Here is a 20,643-nt window from a genome sequence, read left to right as displayed (position 1 = left end):
GAGTGGATATTGAAAATACCACATATGCAGTTAAAGCAATAGCATAATAAAATAAATAAGTTGAAAAAAGGTCTTTCAGCTTACCTTACAGATGATGAATATCAGCTTAGTATCAATTATATATATACTTTAAACTTCTAAAAGGAAAAATTGGCCACATAGAAATGTCAACTGTAGAAGTAGGTCAAGCTAGGTGTTGGTAACTCGTGCCTATAATTCTAGTTACTCAGGAGCCTGGGATCTGAAGATCACTATTCAAAGCCAGCCCAAGAAGGAAAGTCTATGAGATACTTATCTCCCATTAACCACACACACACACACACACACACACACACACACACACACACACACACACAGAGTCAAAAGTGAACTGTGGTTCAAGTGGCAGAGTACCAGTCTTGAGCAAAAAAGCTAAGGGATAGCACCCAGACTCTGAGTTCAAATCCTACTACCACTAGTACATACACAAATCTAATTCTGGACCATAAACCTTGATGGTCAGATCAATACAATTAAGATTATATCTATTTCACAAGTTTGCTGTCAAAATAATAATGTACATAATAGGTGTGACCAAAATAAATCATGACTATGAGGATATGCTCATTTCATCCCTTTTGCCTTTGTGACAGTATGTGTCAAGTCCTGTCCTAAGCTCTGTTTCCTTTCGCAGTCTACTCCTTTGGGTCTCTCTCTTCCTCTGCCAATGAAACACTGGCTCAAGGAAAAGATGCAGACTTACATTTTTTTTTTCAAATTGCAAGTAACCATCCAGCAAGGCAAGAGGCAAGAATGAAATGGAGAGGGTTACACCTGATGAGGATAAATAGTATCCCTGCAACTTTTGCTTACTGGTATGTGTATTTGTGTACATCTCTTTGTACATACATATATCCGTGCATTCCACAAGATACATGTACTACTGTGAGCCACAGTGACAACAGCGTGCATGCTGCTGAATGCTCAGTGTGAAGACTACCCCTGGCCCAAAGTTTCTGATGGCCTTTAACAAGCTTCCCTGACTGGGAGAGATAAGATCCTGTTTCTCATATCCATTCCCCAGACAGGATGTATGCATGAAAACTCATATGGGGAGCCAGGATATAGGAGTTCAGTCTTCAGCTTTACCTCTAGTATGATACTGGGGAAACTTTTGATCCTAAAGACAATTTAGGGTAAGGGAAGAAACGTGACTGTGCATTTCCTGTGGTTACCGGCCCTGCCTCTTGCTTGCTTGCTTGCTTACTGGGAGTAATAAATCCAAAGACTGAAAGCTAAAATCATCACTGCCCACTGCAGCCTCTCTGAGAAGATGCATCATCTTTCTCTCCCTCTGCTGCTCTTCCTCTTATGCTCCGGAGCCAAAGCTGGTGAGTACTGGGATCCTTTCCTCTGTAATCTACAGGATCAAGCCCTAAAATGAAGGTGTTTAGTCTGAATATAGACAAATCTTGTGTTTGTTTGTTTTGATGCTGATACTTGGGCCTGAACTCAGGGCCTTGATTCTGTCCTTTAGCATTTTTGCTCAAGGCTAGTGCTCTACCACTTGAGCACAGTTCCATTACCAGTTTTTTGGTGGTTAATTAGAGTTCTCACGGACTTTCCTGCCAGGTCTAGCTTTGAACCACAAGCCTCAGATCTCAGGTTCCTGAGTGGCTAGGATATAAGCCACTGGTATAACCCACTGGAACCCAGCTGAATATCACTGATTCTTAAACAGGTCCCAAGATCACTCTTCAAGAGTGAAGTCACCCCTCCAGATCCTTAGACCCACTCTGTCACCTACAGTAGTTTCCAGGAGCAAAGAATTCTACATTGGTTGGGGGAATCCCAGAGCTAGTGGAAGAGGAAGAGGATCCTCAGAAAATAAGCACATTCTTGACATCCTCTGAGTTCAGGACTACAGATAAATAACCGTGTGATTGAGCCACTGTGTGGTGCTGTTCATGGACAATGAGAAGACCAGGTACCTGCATCACATGCTCTATACAGAGACGAGGCAAGGTGGGAGTGGAGGGAATATGAAATGAAAAAGAAAAAGTCTACATGGCTTCTGAGGCAGGTTGATTGTTGTGTCCAGAGGAAAGAATAAGAATGGAGGTGAAGGTTGTAAGTAGGGAAAAACAGATAAAGAGAGTGGGTGATGGCCAGAAATCAGGACAAGAGTGAGATTCAAGGGAAACTTCTCCCAACCTTAACCCAACTGTGCATTCTCAAGATAAAGCATCAATGCCAGTCTTCATGGCTTGGGCTTTTGTGTTTCAGAGGAGATCATCGGGGGCACAGAATGCAAGCCACACTCCCGCCCTTACATGGCCTACCTGGACATTGTCCATTCCCAAGGTCAAGTTTATGGCTGTGGTGGTTTCCTGATCAGGCGAGACTTTGTGCTAACAGCTGCTCACTGTGCAGGAAGGTGAGACTATAAGTAAGATCTTCACTTTTGAAGACAAACAACTGGGGTAACAACCTGGGACATGCCTATGGAGGAGCCTGAATGGGGTTTCTAGTCCTGAGTCCACTTTCAGGACCAAAAAAAAAAAGAATTGGGCTTAATGAATGTGCGCTTATCATAGATGCCCTGAGCTTCAGTCACTATGAGTACAGCATCCTATAAAGGAAAAAGGAGGCCCTTTTCAAGGTCTCCTAGAAGTAGCTCTCTTCACCCCCGCTCCAATATATAAGATGCACTTTATAGTTCACACCCAGTTCTCTGAGCCACTTTCTTCATGCTGTTTCAACAACACCATTCGTTAGTGCCCAGGGTCCAGAGCACACCCTTTCTATGGGAGGTGGAAAAAAGGATTCACAGAGCACCACCTCTTCCCCTTTTCTCTGCCATCTCTTGCTCTCGAAGACTGGACTCTGTATAGGCTTCCTTGAGCCCTATCCATGAGCTCTTCCATGGCTCATCCCCCAGCCATTCCTAGACAATCTGCCCTGAATCTTCCCTGACTGAAATATGAGACCCCAAAAAGGAAGTCTACGGCAGGTAGAGTCTGTTATCCCAGTGAAAGATTCTAGCCTCTACTGAAAATAGACACATGTCAGGAGAAACCTCTTGCTAACATTTGTTTGTGTTTGTCCTTCCTTCTTTGTCCTTACAGGTTCATAACAGTCACCCTAGGAGCCCATAACACAACAGGGAACAAAGACACATGGCAGAAGATTGAGGTTGAAAAGCAATTCCCTCATCCAAAATATGATGATAATTTCATTGTCCACGATATCATGTTACTAAAGGTGACAGTATCTTTCTCCTCCTTTTCTACCTCTTTATAGACTTTGTCTTCAGCTTAACTTTCCTTGCCCAGTGTCTAAGTGGTACTCCTTCGCCATTCCTTTGTGGTTTGGCTCTAACACGAAGCTCTTGGCTCTGCCCTGCCTGGGTTGCCACAAACTACCTCATAGCCCATGGTCTGTGCTGACAACCCCTCATTCCTTTCACAGTTGAAGGAGAAAGCCAAACTGACTCTGGCGGTGGGAACACTGCCCCTCCCATCCCAATTCAACTTCATCCCCCCTGGAAGAATGTGCCGGGCAGTTGGCTGGGGACAAACAAGTGTGAATGAGCCCAGCTCTGACGTTCTGCAGGAGGTGAAGATGAGACTCTTACCTCCCTGGGCCTGCAAACACTTCTCAAAGTTTAACCACAAGCGTCAGCTGTGCGTGGGCAATCCCACAAAGATAAAGAATATTTACAAGGTGATCCTTTAACTATGTTCTCCATCCATCACTACTCAGGGGTCAGAATTCTAGTAGCATCAGATAGATAAAGATAACTGTCACCAAGGACAAGGTTTGGGGGTCACAAGAGTGAGGAAACTGAAAGTGGCCCTCCTCCCATGATGCAGGACATTCTCTGACCGTGCATCCCGTCTGCTGTACAAGACATATGGAGTGATAGGAAGAAGTGGGGTGTCTGCCCCAGGAAAGGAGACTACACATATAAGTAGAGGAGTCAGGCATCTGGGGCTAACTCTGTGTGGTGGACCTGCTGTGGTGAACTTGTTGGCTCATCTCCTGTTTTCTCTCTCCTTCCTAGGGGGACTCTGGAGGCCCAATTCTGTGTGCTGGGATAGCCCAGGGCATTGCATCCTATGTACATAGTAATGTGAGGCCCCCTGCTGTTTTCACCCGAATCTCCTACTACCGGGACTGGATCAACAAGATCTTGAGGGAGAATTAATCCAAGAGCCCAGACAACCTGAAATGAGATCTGAAACTAGAGCTGAGCAGGTCCTCTGTGCCACCTACACTGGCCCATCTCTGGTTCTGGCTGAAGTCTTGCCACTTCCCTGAGCCACTAGCAGGTTCCTACACGTCACAATCTTTGTGAAATTTAATAAAGATCCAAATTTCAATATGTGTTTCCTCTCTTGGCTGTTCTCTGTGCACACAGAAAACTGATTCTCAAAAAAACAAACTGTTTAAATAGTTGAAAAATGAATTTTACAATTTAGGCAGGAGGGGATGTAGTTGAGAAGGTGGGAGGGAAGGGATAGTAGGGGAAAAACAAAAGAGGAGGCAACAATGCTTGATAAGAAATGTACTCATTACCTTGCTCATGTAACTGTAACCCCTCTGTAGAGTATTTTCACAATAAAAAAAACTTATTAAAAAAAAAGAAACCTGATTCCCAAACAATTTGAAGATTTGGGAGGGGAAACGGAGGGGGGGAATAAGACAGAGGAACAGAGAGAGACTGGGCAAGAGACAGACACAGAAAAACAGAAATACTGAAAGACAGAGATAGGGAGAGACAGAGTCAGAGTGCTTACAAGTGCTTACAAGTGATCTTGTAAGCAAACAAGATATGGGAATCTTTGGGCTGTCCCTGGCCTCTCCCTACTACACACCAATAGCAATATCCTACAATCTACCACCAAAGTGTAGCAGCCAAAATGTCTGCAAACACTGATCCACAGTACCCAGGGAGTGGGGAAAAGCACTACCAGTTGAGAACCATTGGTTTGACACTTAGAAAGAAGGTCAATTCATCATTCTATTCAGCTTATTGCTTCTGGGCAACATGGACTATATATGAGAGGATAAATGGATCCATCATTGACTCTTCTTTTCCATAAAATGAGTCCCTTTATGTGAGGTAATATTGTGTGGGAACAAGGTTAGTAAATCAGTCAATCTTTAAGGCCTCAAATGCAGAGAAGAAAAAGTGATCTCCAGAGTAGATAGATATCAGAGCCACTAGGATGTTTATGCCCTCCAAAGTAGAAAGGATCTGATACTATCAATTGCTTACAAGTGGCTAACTGATCTTGCTAAGACAAGTGCCATCTCAAGAACTCATTGACAGTCTCTACTGCTGCAGGTCAGATAATCAACCTGAATCAAACTTGGCATGAGACCAAAAGTGTAGATATGATTCAGAGATTCAGAGAATCGATTCTGCTGACAGATGCTAGGTTCTTCGGTATCTGCAGAGATATAATGGAGATTTCTCCCCATTGTAAGAAAGAACTTCTTAGCACAAACATTAGACAGTTACCAAAATAGCTAAGGCTTCTTCTGATTTTGCAGAAAAAGTGGAGTCAGAAGACCTGAAGCCAGTGATACACACACACACACACACACACACACACACACACACACACACACACACACACACACACACACACACATAGCACCAAACTTTACCTAAAGCATATAAGCTGTCCTGTCTTTATAGTCCATCATTCCTCTAACTACTCAGTGCATTCATAATCCTAGGTGATACTGAGAAAGGGTATGTTGGAGAAATTTACTTCCCTCTATGTTACAAAATACTTTTTAGTTGTTCATATATATAAAGTTGTATTGTGTCAAGCATTGTGCTAGGCATTATATATATTTATATAGTTTCAATATTTTTATTATAAAGGTGATGTACACAGGGGTTACAGTTACATAAGTAAGGTGATGTCTACATTTCTTTTTGAACTGTTACCACTCCCCTCATTTTCTTCCACTTTCCTTCCCCCGACCCCTCTTCCCAGCAAGTTGTAAAGTTCATTCCCAACATAATATCTAGTGAGTATTGCTGTTGCATTGGCTCACCCTTTGTCCCACCATTTCTGTGGTTCCCCTTCCTTCCCTAAATTAAATGAACTTATATACAAAACAAAGGGTACAGAAATCAAAAACAGTGACCACAGAGAATGATGAACCAGAGGAAGAAAAGAAACAACTACACATAGTACACTAAAAAGAAAAGAAAACTTCTTGTTTCCACATCTTGGAGTTTATTTCGATTAGCATCATTTCATATGGTCATATGTACATAGCTTTTGGACTATTGTGATTTTAAAGTGATTTGGGCACTTGTGGCTCACAACTGTAATCCTAGCTACTCCACAGTCTGAGGTTTGAGGATCACGGTTTAAATCCACCCAGGTAGGGAAGTCCATGAGACTCTTATCTGTTGTGCCCAGGTCACGGGACCCCCACCAACAAGACCACCGAGAGTAGGACTCTACAGCTGTTTTAAGGTTTTATTTAAAAGGACTGCAGCTTGGGCCTCGTCCTATACTCCTACACAGCGGAGCCTAGGAGGAGAGCCCCGAGCTAAACATTTGCAGGGTTTATAAAGGCACACAACCAACCAGGTGTTTGGATTACCGCCATGTGTTGCTCTGCTAGAAACAAGCAACAAGTGGTCACTGCCTCAAAACTTTAACCCTTCATTATCTCCAACTAACTGCCCAAAAGATCTGGAAATGAAGCTGTAGCTCAAGTGGTAGAGTGCTAACCTTGAGCAAAATAGTTCAAGGATAACACTCAAGCCACCCTAGGATGGCACAAAAAAAGGGTGTGTGTATAATGTACACACATTATAAATGTATTGAAGTTGCTATGTAAATAATGATAGTTACACATATATATTAAAGTTGCTATGTAATAAATGATAGTCAAAAATTGGGGGGGTGGGGCTTATCCTATTGTAAGAATATAGCTCCAGAATGTTCAGGGAGATTTTATTCAAAATATTGTGCTCTGATTGCTCGTAGATCTCCTGTCCACACACTGCCCACCACATTCAGCTTATCTCAGAAGCTGTCTTTTCTTCAAGAAAAGTCTTTACAAACATTTTACCCTATCACTTATAGGGGGAGATGTTATTATAGGGGGAGATGTGACTCTCTCCCAATGTTATACAGACAAAATCAAAAAGGATGTACTCAACCTATGCAACCAAGGCAGAGAAAACTCAAAAGGCCTGTGTGTGAAGCTTCCTGGTTGAATTACAAAATGCATCAAATTAACATAACACACCCCATAAATAGGTACAATTACATGCTAACTAAAAGGCAAGAAAAATGATTAGAGGGGCTGGGAAGGTGGCTCAGTGGTAGAGCGTTTGCCTTGCATGCAGGAGGCCCTTGGTTCAATTCCTCAGCACCACATAAGCAAAAAGAAAAAAGCCAGAAGTGGTGCTGTGGCTCAAGTGGTAGAATGCTAGCCTTGAGCTGAAGAGCTGAGGGACAGCGCCCAGGCCCAGAGTTCAGGCCCTACAACCGGACCCAAAAAAAAGAAAAATGATTAGAATTAAAATAAGCTTCTGTGTAAATCAAGGCAGTCTGGAAACTGTACCAGTACCTTTGGGCACTGGCATGAAAGTCCCCAAAATATGTACTCTCTGTCCTTACCCTGCAGGTTTTCAATTACAGGGGTGAGTTTATGATTTACTTGTAAAAGTAAACCATAATTACAGGAAAGCTAATATAACTGAAGACATATTGTGTAACATGATAGCTATACTTAATAGCAATGTAATTTATCATTTATACATCACCTTTATAATAACAATAAAAAGGCAAAAGAAGAATGATGGAGCTACCAAAAAGAAAATCACTGAGATTTTTAAGTATTTTTACCACAGAAAATACTGAGAATTAATACACTAATTAGCTTGATTTAGTGTATGTGTGCATATATATAACATATGTTGCATACCATAATTTAATGCAATTTTTATTTATGGATTTTAAAATATGATGAGGCCAGGCACTGGTGGCTCACTCTTGTAGTCCTAGCTACTCAGGAGACTGAAATCTGAGGATCATGGCTCTAAGCCAGCCCAGCAGGAAAGTCCATAAGATTCTCATCTCCAATTAACCACCAAAAAGCCAGAAGTGGAGCTGTGGCTCAATTGGTAGAGTGCTAGCTTTGAACAAAAATAACTAAAGGACAGCATCCAGACCCTGAGTTCATGCCCAAGACCAACAACAACAACAAAAAAGCCCCATTTAAAATTTGTTTAAGGAAGTGGAAGAGTGATTCAAATGGTAGAACATCAATCAGGCTTGAATAAAAAAGACAAGTGAATGTTCAAGATTCTGAGTTCAAGCTCCAGTAATGATACACACACACACACACACACACACACACACACACACACACACACACACACACACACAACCTTTCAGCAATATAATTATAGCCTTAAAAGTATGTATTTGGTGGCTCATACCTGTAATCCTATCTACTCAAGAGGCTGAGATCTGAGGATCATGGTTCAAAGCCAGCCTGGGCACGAAAGTTCATGAGACTCTTATCTCCAATAAAATACCAAAAAAGCCGGAAGTGGAGCTATGGCTCAAGTAGTAGAGCTCTAGCCTTCAGCAAGAGAAGCTGCCAGAACCTGAATTCAAGCCCCATGACCAGAAGAAAAAAAAAAAAACTAAAGCAATGAAGGACTAGGGCTATAATTCAAATGGTAGAGCACCTGCCCAGCAAGTGCAAGGAGTACAAACTTCAGTATTGCCAAACAAAAAATAAACAAATAATGAAAATTAAAATAGAAGAGAGAGAAGAGATAGTAGCAGAGAAAAAATTGAATAAAATCAAGGCTACAACAGAGACATGAGGGAAGGAAATTTACTGACAAACCAAAATGAAAAGACTTAATTTCTTTTTTTAACTTTTATATATTTTTAATATATTCTTATTATAAAGATACTGTACAGAGGGGTTATAGTTACATCAGTAAGGTACTGAGTCCATTTCCTATTGAGCATTGTTACCCCTTCCTTTGTTTTTCCCTTACCATCCCTTTCCTCCCCACCTCCTGATTCCTCCCACCCACCCCCAAGTTGTAAAGTTCATTTTCAATATAATGTCTTATATATCTCATTGTTACAATGAGTCAACCTGTATCCTTATTTAATCATTTTGTTATTTCCCTTCCCCTCCCCAAACTAGAAAAATGTATATACAGATGCAGGGCACTAACATCAAATACAGTGAAAATGGTGGTTTTACTAGGGGGAAGAACATACAAAAGAAAAAAAAACAAATCACATAGTACATGATAAATACATTAAAAACAATAGCAAGAAAAAAAAACACTGTGTCACTATCATGGGGTTTATTTCATTTAACATTGTCTTACATGGTCATATGTATTTGACTTTTTCTGCTTGTCCTAGACTTATACTCATTATTGCAAATAAGGGAAATCATGGGACCTATGTTTCTTTGGGCCTGGCTTACTTCACTTAATATAAGTTTTTCCAAGTCTTTCCTAACAAATGGGGCAATGTCATTCTTTCTGATGGAGGCATAGAATTCCATTGTGTGTGCGTGTGTGTGTGTGTGTGTGTGTGTGTGTGTGTGTGTGTATCACATTTTCTTGATCCATTCATCTACTGAGAGGCATCTGGGTTGGCTCCATATCTTAGCTATGGTGAATAATGCTGCAATAAACATAGTTTTGCACATAGCTTTAGTATAGCCTTGTTTGTGATCATTTGGGTAAATGCCCAAAAGTGGGATTGCTGGGTCATAGGGGACCTCTATGTGGAGTCTTTTGAGGAACCTCCATACTGCTTTCCAAAGTGGTTGAACAAGTTTACACTCCCACCAACAATGCAGTAGGGTTCCCTTTTGGCCACATCCCCTCCAGCATCTGTTGTTATTAGATTTCTTGATTATAGCCATTCTAACTGGGGTGAGGTGGAATCTCAAGGTTGTTTTGATTTGCATTTCTTTTATAGCTAGAGAGGTTGAGCATTTCTTCATGTGTCTATTGGTCATCCTTCTTTCCTCTTCAGAGAAGTTTCTCTTTAAGTCTTTAGCCCACTTATTTATTGGGCAGTTGTTTCTTTGAGGATTTGTTGTTGGGCGATTTAACTTTTTGAGTTCTAAGTATATTTTAGATACAAGAGCCTTGTATGGGGGTTGGGAAGGTGGCTCAGTGGAAGAGTGCTTGTCTTGCATTCATGAGGCCCTGGGTTCGATTCTTCCACACCACATACACAGAAAAGGCTGGAAGCAGTGCTATGGCTTAAGTGGTAGAGTGTTAGCTTTGAGCTGAAGATCTGAGGGACAGAGCCCAGGCCCAGAGTTCAGGCCCATAACCTATCAAAAAAAAAAAAAAAAAACCCTTATATGTCTGGTGAAGATCTTCTCACAATCCGTGGGCTTTCTATTGATCTTGCTAGCTATGTCCTTTGCCATGCAGAAATTCTGTGGTTTCATGCAATCCCATTTGTTCAACCTTTCTGTGATTTGTTGTGTTGCTGGGTCTTTATTAAGAAATTTTTATCCTGTGCTAAGGAGCCTTAGAATTTCTCCTATTCCTTCCTCTAATGTTTTCAGGGTGTCTGCTTTGACTTCAAGGTCTTTGATCCATTAGGAGCTGATTAAAAGACTTAATTCCAAATGACTGGCTTATCCAGAGCCCAGTGTACTGACTCAGTCCTGACTCAGCCCATGGCAGTGGTGCCATTGAACAAGCTCCATGTGGGTTGTGTGTTGGGAAGGACAAGATCACGCAGCAGTAGAGATTTGGTTCTGAGTTGTGAGGGGCTGTTACCATCACCAAATGCAGGTGAGGGCTTGTGAAATTCCTCTCTAAAGATATTGACTCTTCACCTAAGGTCCTTGACTTCGATCAGAGAATAAGAATATCTGGACAAGTTATAATAGTAAGAACACTCAGCAGGGCTTTATTGAGTAAGTAAGCAAGCAGGCAAGCAGACAAGCAAAACAGCAGAGACACTCTAACAGATTGTGAGTGCTCTCAAAGGGAAAGAGATGCACCTGGCTCTTTGACATCAAGGCAAGAACTGACTTAAAGTTATGCGGGCAGGTATTTAGCTTTGCTCCTAATCACTCTTGATGTTACACATTTACCACTGGGGCTCAGGGACTCTGAGACTGACCAGTACTTTAAATATATGATCATTACATCTGAGCATCACTTTTAAGAAAGAATGCCACATATTTTAAAACATGTTTATTCCTGAGATAGAATGCATCTTACCACAAATGTTTATCCTTTGAGATAAGCAGTTAGTGCCAGGAGGAGCCATTTTTCCAAGTATTTGCTTCTCCAGGAAACATGTCTTTTTATGAAGTCCTTTCTCAGTTTTTAGAGCACACTAATTATTTGGGGACAGCAGGTAAGATCAGATGGAGAAAGCTGTTCCTGCTCTTTGTTTTTTCTTGTGTTAATATTGCAGCTTATAAAGGGGTGCAGGGGTTAAAACAAAGATAGTGCTATGTTTTTAAATTCCCTGTTTCTCAATTCCTGGCTGCCATTCACCTTATTTTCCCTTGTCTATCCTACCTCATTTTCTCCTGAACCAACTTTAGTCCTGAAACTTAAAGGAAGTTGAAGGGTGAATATCAGTCTACTGTATTTGCTTTAAGATGAGTTTTTTTTAATTCCTGGCTGCCATTTACCATGTCTTATTTTCCCTAATCTCAGCCCATGGCAGTGGCACCATTGAGCAAACTCCATGTGGTTGTGTGTTGGAAAGGACAAGATCACCCAGCAGTACAGATTTGATTCTGAGTTGTGAGAGGCTGTTACCATTGCTTGCTCCTGCCTGGCAGGCACTGAAAGCCAAAGGCAAGTACTCATCTGACTTTCATCCCTCCTTATGAGAGGTTTACACAACTGCTGGGGTGGGAAACTCAGGCCTGCCCAGCACAGACACTGTCCAGATGTGTGCCCTGTGCAAAGAGAAAGAGAAAAACTAGCACTTCTCAAATTAAATTGAGGGGAGCAGGGGAGGTGGAGAGGGATAGAAAATAATGATGACAGGAGTGATTTAATTCATGATGCATTATACTGCCAGGTGCTAGTGACTCACACCTGTAATTCTAGCTACTCAGGTGGCTGAGATCTGAGGGTCATGGTTGGAAGCCAGCCCAGGCAGAAAGTCTATAAGACTCTTATCTCCAATTAACCAGAAGTACAGCTGTGGTTCAAGGGGTAGCGCAGTAGCTGGAGCTTTTTTTATTTTTAGAAAGAAATCTCAAGGATAGTGCCCAGGCCCTGAGTTCCAGCCCCAGGACTGGCACAGGGAAAAAAAAGGCACAGCATAATCCAGGTGCCATGGCTCAGGCTTGTAAACCTAGCTTCTCAAAAGGCTGAGACCTGAGGATCCCTATTCAAAGCTAACCCAGGAAGATAAATCCAAGAGAATTTTATCTCCAACTAATTAGTAAAAAGCCAGAAGTGGAAGTATGCCTCAAGCGGTACAGCACCAGCCTTGAGTGAAAGAGCTAAGGGACAGAGCGTAGGCCCTGAGTTCAAGCCCCACTGTTGGCACAAAAAGAAAAATGAAAGAAGACAGCATGGTATATGAAGCTAAAGGGGAGGGATGTTTATGTGCATGTGTGAGAGCTCTCCAGCAGGCTCAGTTTTTTCTGGAAAGAATCTGGACTTTTTCTCTTTCCCCTGTAAAATATCCTGTGACTGAACATTCTTCACCAAGACCATCTGTGGCTACCCTTCCGTGCACCAGATCTCTCTGCCTGCCAAGCTAGAGAGATGGAAAAAAGTAGTTTATAGATCTCTGTCCAGATTATGTGATTTGTGGCTTGGGCAGTTATTTACTGAGCCCATGGTTTTGATTAAATGACAAAAGGCTTCTGTCCTCATTCAACCTCTCAGTACTTTCAACTTCTTTGGCTAATTGGGGTATAGGGATTGTGGTTTTGTTATATGGATTTGAGGCTTTCAAATGCAACTTAAGAATTGGTTGTATTTATTTGGATTCATCTCTTCATCACTCATTGTATCATTAAGCAAATAACCAGGTAGCTAAGATCTCTGCTAGTTTTCATTGATAGTTTGTTAGATGGAAATCTGCTGTGGCCTTCATCCAGCACATGACCTTATCTTTACTGGGCATGATGACTCTGAAAAGTGCACCATAACCCACAATATGTTTTCCGTTTCTACTTCTGGGCTGCAAAACAATCTGTTTGGCTTGTTCTTGGGGCTTTTTTTACTCAAAGGGCCTTTCTGTCGGGTCCTGACAGTGACAGATGATACAGTCACATAGGATAATTGGGGGAATGTCTGATGGAGGAACTCTTTGCAGAGGGAACTAATGGGAGCTCATGCTGTACCCCCAGAACTAGAAGAGTAAGAAGCTAGCTTACCTCTTTAACATAACATAAAGAGACCTTTGGAAGAGGCTACAGAACTAAAAGAGAGCTGAAGTTCTGCCTGTGCTAGTGCTCATTGTAGATACAGGATAGAAGTTATAAGCAGTGATAGGAAAAGAACCTACCGTGATCACTGGTGTGAATAAATTCTACCTCTTTATTCTCCTGCTACTCATAGCCAACTCCAACTGCAAGCCAGAGGAAAAGGCCAGCCTTCAAAGCAAACTACAAAGATGGAGCCAAGAGGTATGGAGAGTGGGTCCCTTAGTCTGTCTTGTGTTACTACAAGTGCAAGATGCAAGCGTCTGGGGATTCTATAAGGAAATGTAGCCCACAATTCTGGTGGCTGAAGGGTCCAGAATCTGACTGCAACAAACTATGGCAGAGAAGTGGGACAGGAACCAGCCTCATGCAGAAGGAGCCGGGGTGGGGGAGCGCCTTGTTTTATAATAACTCATCTAGCAAGCACCAATGCAACCCTTCCATATCTATGCCATAGTTGCAAGACAGGCACTGATCCCTGCCAAGGTCAGCCCCATGACCTAATCAACCTGAAAGAGACACCACTTCTCAATAGCACAATATTGGGACCAAGTTTCTAGCATGTGAAGCTTTAAAGAGCAATTCATGTCTAAACCATAGCAAGGGGTAAATGGAGACCAGCCACACAGGATCTCTTTCCTGCCTGAGCCCAAACACCAAGAGTTCCTTCCATACAGTCCTTCAGCCTGCTTTCTCTCCCTGCCTTTGGTTGAAAGTCCCAAAATAAGCCATACTTTGTTCTTTTCACAGGAGCTTCCTCAATTCTTCCACTTCAAAGAGAGAAAAAGAAAAACAAAGTTACATTACTAAGAGGACATATTCTCAATCCACGCTAAAGTAGTTTTGGTGTAAGAAACATAGTGTTTAAGAAGTGTACTTAGGCAGGGTATCTATGGCTCTTGTCTGGAATCCTAGCTACTCAGGAGGCTGAGATCTAAAGATTTCAGTTTGAAGCCAGCCTGGGCAGGAAAGTCCATGAGAGTCTTATCTTCAATTAATTAGCAAAAAGGCCAAAGTGGACCTGTGGCTCAAGTGATAGAGCACCAGCCTTGAGCAAAGTAGCTAAAGTACAGCACTCGGACCCTGAGTTCAAACCCCAATATGGGTGCTCATGCACACACACATGCGTGCACACACACACACACACACACACACACACACACACACACACACACACACACACAGAACTCTTAGTAATCACCTAGAGAATTTGGCTTCTCTGTTCCCACAACTTTAGGTCTCACTTAATCAAAGATCCTGTTTCAATTCCACAGGGCCAGAGTTACAGCAAGAGTGTCTTCAAATGTATAGCTATGGCTACCAGCTGTCATGTCAAATTTCTCTTAAGAGACCTGTAGGCAACAGGGAAACTACCAAGTGACCCCGATTATCATGAAGGAATAGAGTTGTCACATAACACTGTAGTCAGGGGGCAGGGATCTTTATGATTCTATACCCAAGAGTAAGTATAACATGCAGTTGCCCCAAGAAGGCAACTTAACCTCAGAGATAAAGGTCTAGGTTTTGCCACTGGATAATCAACCAACTGACACGCTTATCAAGAGGTTAGGGGGTAGACAGGGGTAGGAACAGTGCTAGAGGAGAAAGATAATAGCTATTTAATAATGACTCTGAGACTTAGGTGCATGATCAAGTCAGCATCTTGAAAGTAAAGTCCTGAGTTCAAAGCCTTGCCCCAGAAAAAAAAAATTTTAATGATACCTTTAAAAGTAAAAAAAGGGGCTGGGAAGGTGGCTCCGTGGTAGAGCGCTTGCCTTGCATGCATGAGGCCCTGGGTTAGATTCGTCAGCACCACATGGACAGAAAAGACTGGAAGTGGAAGTGGCGCTGTAGCTCAAGTGGTAGAGCGCTCACCTTGAGTTGAAGAGCTGAGGGACAACACCCAGGCCCAGAGTTCAAGCCCCATGACCGGACCCAAAAAAAAAAGAAAATATTGGGAGGAGACATGACTAAGGTGGGAAGCAAGCTTCCATCCAGAATGAGGGTGATGCTGTATTTGCTGACTGGGTTAGTGGTTATATAGCCAAACACAGTGGGAGAATTGGAGTTGTAACTCAAATGGTAAAGCACCAACCTTGAGCAGAAAAGTCAAGTAAAAGTGGGAGGTCCTGAGTCTGAGCCCAGTACTGGCGTGCGCGCGCGCGCACACACACACACCCACACACACACACCATAGGTTAACCTCTTGATGAGTGATAAACCAATAAGCCTGACCAGGAAGTTTATCACTCACCACAAGTAAGAAGAGCACTGAAATTAAATTATTCTCCTCAAAAAGCAGGCAAAGAACTTTCACTGAAACATTATACTAACTTATATAGGTTAGACTCATCCTCACAGAGAAAGGGAGGCACGTTCCTGAAATGTTCAGGATCATATTGCATGTTCAAAACAAGTGGGACAGGAATGGCCCAGAGCAAAGAATGGCCCTGACATGATAATAAGCAAGTTTACTCCAGGTCACTGAAAAAATGAGTCACAGCAACGCAGTAATTTGGGCTGGTTCCTTACCAGTTTCTTCCAAGACCCTTAGCTGAAACAAAAAAAACAACTTTAAAGTCAGATCAACAGTCCTAAAAGGGACACCACCTTTTGATACTACCACCTGGTTCCCAGGATAGGATCTTGCCCCTAAAATCTCCAGTCATGCATCGTGGGTAACAAATTGCACAGATGAGTTCACTGGGAGATACCTCATAGTGAATGTGGTGTGGATGTGTGTGTCAGTACTAAGACTTGAACTCAGATCCTGGATACTGTAGCTAAGCTTTTGCTCTCAAGGCTATCAAGCACTCTACCACTTGAGCCGTAGTTCCATTTGGTTAGGGAGAATGGAGGACCACCCTTTGGTACAGAGGTAAATTGCCTTGATGAAAACCTCCTACATCTCCTGTGTGTGTGTGTGTGTGTGTGTGTGTGTGTGTGTGTGTGTGTGTGTGTGTGTGTGTGTGTGTGTGTGTGTGTGTGTGTACATTCCTGACACTGGAGGAGTGTGCATTTCCAACACACGTGTCTGTAACTCAGAGTTCCTATGGGTTGTTGCCTTTTATTAGCCTATCTTTCAACTTTTCATTAACTAATTTTCCTATTTCATCACAGGTACTTCCATTCTCTCACAAGGATGTTGAATTTAATTGGGCATAAACACTATTGCTAGAGGAGTTACAGCTAGCCTGTTTTGTATGCCAGTCTATCTCTGTATCCCAAGATCTTAAAAACACCATCTGCAGGAAATGGCTCAAATGGTAGAATATCAACCTTGTGTGAAAAAGCCAAGTGAAAGTGTCCAAGCCCTGACTTCAAGCCCTACTAACAGTGGGGAAAAAAATCATTTTTAATTCTATCGCTTGTCTCTTTGAACAATACCATCTAATCGCATATATATTATTTCTTAGACTTTTCAGGTAGGTTGGTGATGCACCATTGAGAATTCCTCTTCTTTTTTTTTTTTTTTTTGTCGGTCATAGGGCTTGAACTCTAGGCCTGGGCACTGTCCCTCAGCTCTTCAGCTCAAGGCTAGCACTCGACCACTTGAGTCACAGCACCACTTCTGGTTTTCTGGAGGTTAATTGGAAATAAGTCTCACAGACTTTCCTGCCCAGGCTGGCTTTGAACTGTGATCCTCACATCTCAGCCTCCTGAGTAGCTAGGATTACTGGCATGAGCCTCCAGCATCTGGCATCTCCACTTCTTTTAATTTTTGCTAGTCCTGGGTCTTGAACTCAGGGTGTGGAGATGTTCCTCCGTGCTCGTTGTGCCTCTTTGTGCTCAAGGCTAGCACGTGAGCCACAGTGCCACTTCCAGCTCTTTCTGGGTAGTTGATTGGAGATTTAAAAAAAAAGTCTCACAGACTTTTCTGCCCTGACTGGCTTTAAACCATGATCCTCAGATCTCAGCTTCCTGAGTAGCTAGGATTACAGTATAAACCACAAGCACCCAGATTCTCCACTTTTCTATATTCATATTTCATTGTTTCAACCATAAAATGTTCCAAGTATACGTCTTACCACCTCACTGACTTATCCAATGGTTCAAGTAGGTCCATGAATAGGTAAGATTTCTTTATCTAGCATCATACTTCAAAGAGTATATCATAAAACCAGCAAGCTTTTAATTATATGTAAATATGATTTGGAGACTCATGAGGAAAGTGGATTTAGCTGCATGGACATTTCATAAATTTTTTTACATTTTTTGTACATTTTTATGTAAAAGTACTGTACAGAGGGGTTACAGTTACATGAGCAAGCAAGGGAATGAGTACATTTCCTAGCGAGCATTGTTGCCTCCTCTTTTGTTTTTCCCCTTCCATCCCTGCCCTCCCATCTCCACAACTACTCTCTCCCACCCCCCGCCCCCCACCCCCCACCCACCCCCACCCCCCCTGCCAAAATTGTAAAGTTCGTTTTCCACATGGTGTCTTGTACATCTCATTGTTACATTTCATAACTTTTTGTTAATATTATTAGTATGTTTTTGCTGGCTGCTGGAGGTTCTCACCTGTACACCTAGCTATTCAGGAGGCTGAGATCTAAAGATCACAGTTCAAAGCCACTCCAGGCAGGAAAGTCCAGAAGACTCTTATCTTCAATTAACCATGTGGAAGTAAAGATGTGGCTCAAGTGGAAGAATGGCTGTCTTAAGCAGAAAAAGTCAAGCAACAATGACCAAACCCTGAATTCAAGCAATTCTTATGTCTTTCCTGCATAAATGACTACACGCCTGTCATCTGTTTGTCCAAATCCTTTTTTCACTGTGAAATTACATTCCATTGGCCATCTCCCCTGCTGACCATATATGCTGCTATAGGCTTTACATATCCCATTTAATAATCCATGAACCAGCAATAAAGAGGACCATTTCACCGGCCTTGTTACATTGGTAACTGGATTTTGGGAGTTAGGAGGTCTTGTTGCTATTGTTGTGCCAGTCCTGGGTCTTAAACTCAGTGCCTGGGCACTATCCCTGAGCTTTTTTGCTCAAGGCTAGAACTCTATCACTTGAGCCACAGCTTTACTTTAGCTTTTTGGTAGTTAATTGGAGATGAAAATCCCATGGACTTTTCCTGTCCAACAAAGATTCTTGAATAGCTAGGATTAGAGGTCTGAGCCACTGGCACCCTGCTTGATAGCTAATCCCAAATATCCACTTACTGCCATTATGCTACAAAACTACTCCAAAATCTATTGACATGAAACCACTGTGGCAATATTGTCATTGCTCCTGTGGTTCAAGAATTCATACAGAGCACTGCAGGGACATCTGGTCTCTGTATAGTGCTTCTCCTAGGAAGACTCAAAGGCTGAGGTGACTCATAGGGGCAAGAGTCACCTAGTATGCCATCCACACATCTGCCAGCTGCTTCTGGCTTTTGGCTAGACCTCAGTTGGCTAGACCTCAGCTGGAGCATCTCCCTGTAGCTTTTCCATGCAGTCTTTTTGCATGGGCTAATTTTGTTCTGCTCATAAGTCACTAAGGTTTCTAAGCACAATTTCTAACATCTCAAAATAGTAAGTGTGGCCATTTTATGACCTAGTCTTGGAAGTCACATTCTTTGAGGTAGTTATGACTACCTATCTGGCTCAAGAGAAGGCATATGTATTCCACCTTTTTTTGTTTTGTTGTTGTTGTTGTTGTTGTTTGTCGGTCATGGGACTTGAACTCTGGGCCTGGGCGCTGTTCCTCAGCTCTTCAGCTCAAGGCGAGAGCACTGTACCGCTTGAGCTACAATGCCACTTCCGGTGGTTTTTATTGGAGATAAGAGTCTCACAGACTTTCCTGGCCCAGCTGGCTTTGAACTGTGATCCTCACATCTCAGCCTCCTGAGTAGCTAGGATTATAGGTGTGAGCCACCAGTGCCGGGCTTGTATTCCACCTTTTGATGAGGAATTAACAGTGTAAAACTGAGATGCTGTTCCAGGCATCTTTGAAAAATGCAAAGTCACCAAGAAAGCTTCCACCAATCCCATCCTCATGTGCTTCCTTCTTTGTTGTTGTTGTTGTTGTTGGTTGTGGGGCTTGGATTCTGGGCCTGGGCGCTGTCCCTCAGCTCTTCAGCTCAAGGCTAGCACTCTACCACTTGAGCCACAGCTCCACTTCCGGCTTTTTCTATTTATGTGGTGCTGAGGAATTGAACCCAGGGCCTCATGCATGCAAGGCAAGCACTCTACCACTGAGCCACCTTCCCAGCCCAATGAGCTTCCTTCTTTACTTCTCTCAAATTTGCAGGATTCTGCCTTTTATATTTCTGATATCTTTGCTAGTAATTTCATCTGATGATGATGTTATAATAGCAATGATGATGGATGATGATAACTAACGTTTATGAACTCTATGTGCTAGAAACTGCTCTAAGAGATTTAAATATAGTAATTTATTGGTCCTTAAAACAGTCCTATGAGGTTATCCTCATTTTCTTAATTTCCAAAAAAAAACTAAAAAGAAGAAATTTACAAGGGAACAGTAAGTAGGGCCTGGGCAGAAGTTATTTGGCTTGCCCAGTGTGCGTTAGATAGGACAAGCAGGTGAGTGATAGTTGCTGGTCATGGGGAAAGATTAGGACCAGATCATTTTGGGTCCTGGAGGTCTTTATAAGGTCTTTGGCTTTTACACTAAAGCCAGAATACATTGGAGGACTTTGAGCAGAGAAATGGCATGATATATATTTTTTGAAAGGGTCAGCCATTTGGAGAACCATAAGAGACCACCAAGAATTAGAGTTTGAGCAGGCACTGGTGGTTTGCATTTGTAATCCTAGCCATTCAGAAAGCCGTGATCTGAGGAGCACAATTTGAAGCCAGCTGGCAGATAAATTGGAGAGACCCTTATCTCCAATTAACTAGCCAAAAGCCAGATGTGGAAATATGATTCAGCCTTGAGCTAAAGAGTCAGGCAAGGCGCCGAGTTTGAGCCCCATACCAAAACAAAATAATAATTTTTTAAATGGAAGAATAGAATATTCTAGATTTGGAGCTAGAAAAATCAATAAAAGGCTTTCTTCATATAGGAAGACTGGTGCTGATGGCTCACACCTGTAATCCTAGTTACTCAGGAGGCTAAGATCTGATATTGCAGTTTGAAGCCAGCCAGGGCAGGAGAGCACATGAGACTCTTATCTCCAATTAACCATCAAAAAGTTAGAAGTGGGGCTGTGATTCGAGTGCTAGACTTGAG

The 20,643-nt window shown here is 42.4% G+C and overlaps 1 protein-coding gene across 1 annotated transcript; it reads left to right on the top strand.

The window, feature by feature from the left end:
- The first annotated feature begins 1,289 nt into the window (after positions 1 to 1,289).
- On the top strand, positions 1,290 to 4,345 carry LOC138841942 (chymase-like). Its single transcript, XM_070043003.1, has 5 exons — positions 1,290 to 1,370; positions 2,266 to 2,416; positions 3,108 to 3,243; positions 3,451 to 3,705; positions 4,046 to 4,345. The coding sequence occupies exons 1-5, from the start codon at positions 1,313 to 1,315 to the stop codon at positions 4,187 to 4,189; spliced, it is 744 nt and encodes a 247-aa protein (XP_069899104.1). The 5' UTR covers positions 1,290 to 1,312; the 3' UTR covers positions 4,190 to 4,345.
- The last annotated feature ends 16,298 nt before the right edge of the window (positions 4,346 to 20,643 follow it).

This window comes from Dipodomys merriami, unplaced genomic scaffold, assembly GCF_024711535.1.
Source record: "Dipodomys merriami isolate MVZ:Mamm:240054 unplaced genomic scaffold, mDipMer1.0.p SCAF_1, whole genome shotgun sequence".
Taxonomy (NCBI): Eukaryota; Metazoa; Chordata; class Mammalia; order Rodentia; family Heteromyidae; genus Dipodomys; species Dipodomys merriami.
The sequence above is the reverse complement of the archived record's forward strand: the minus strand, read 5'-3'. Positions and strand labels throughout refer to the sequence as shown.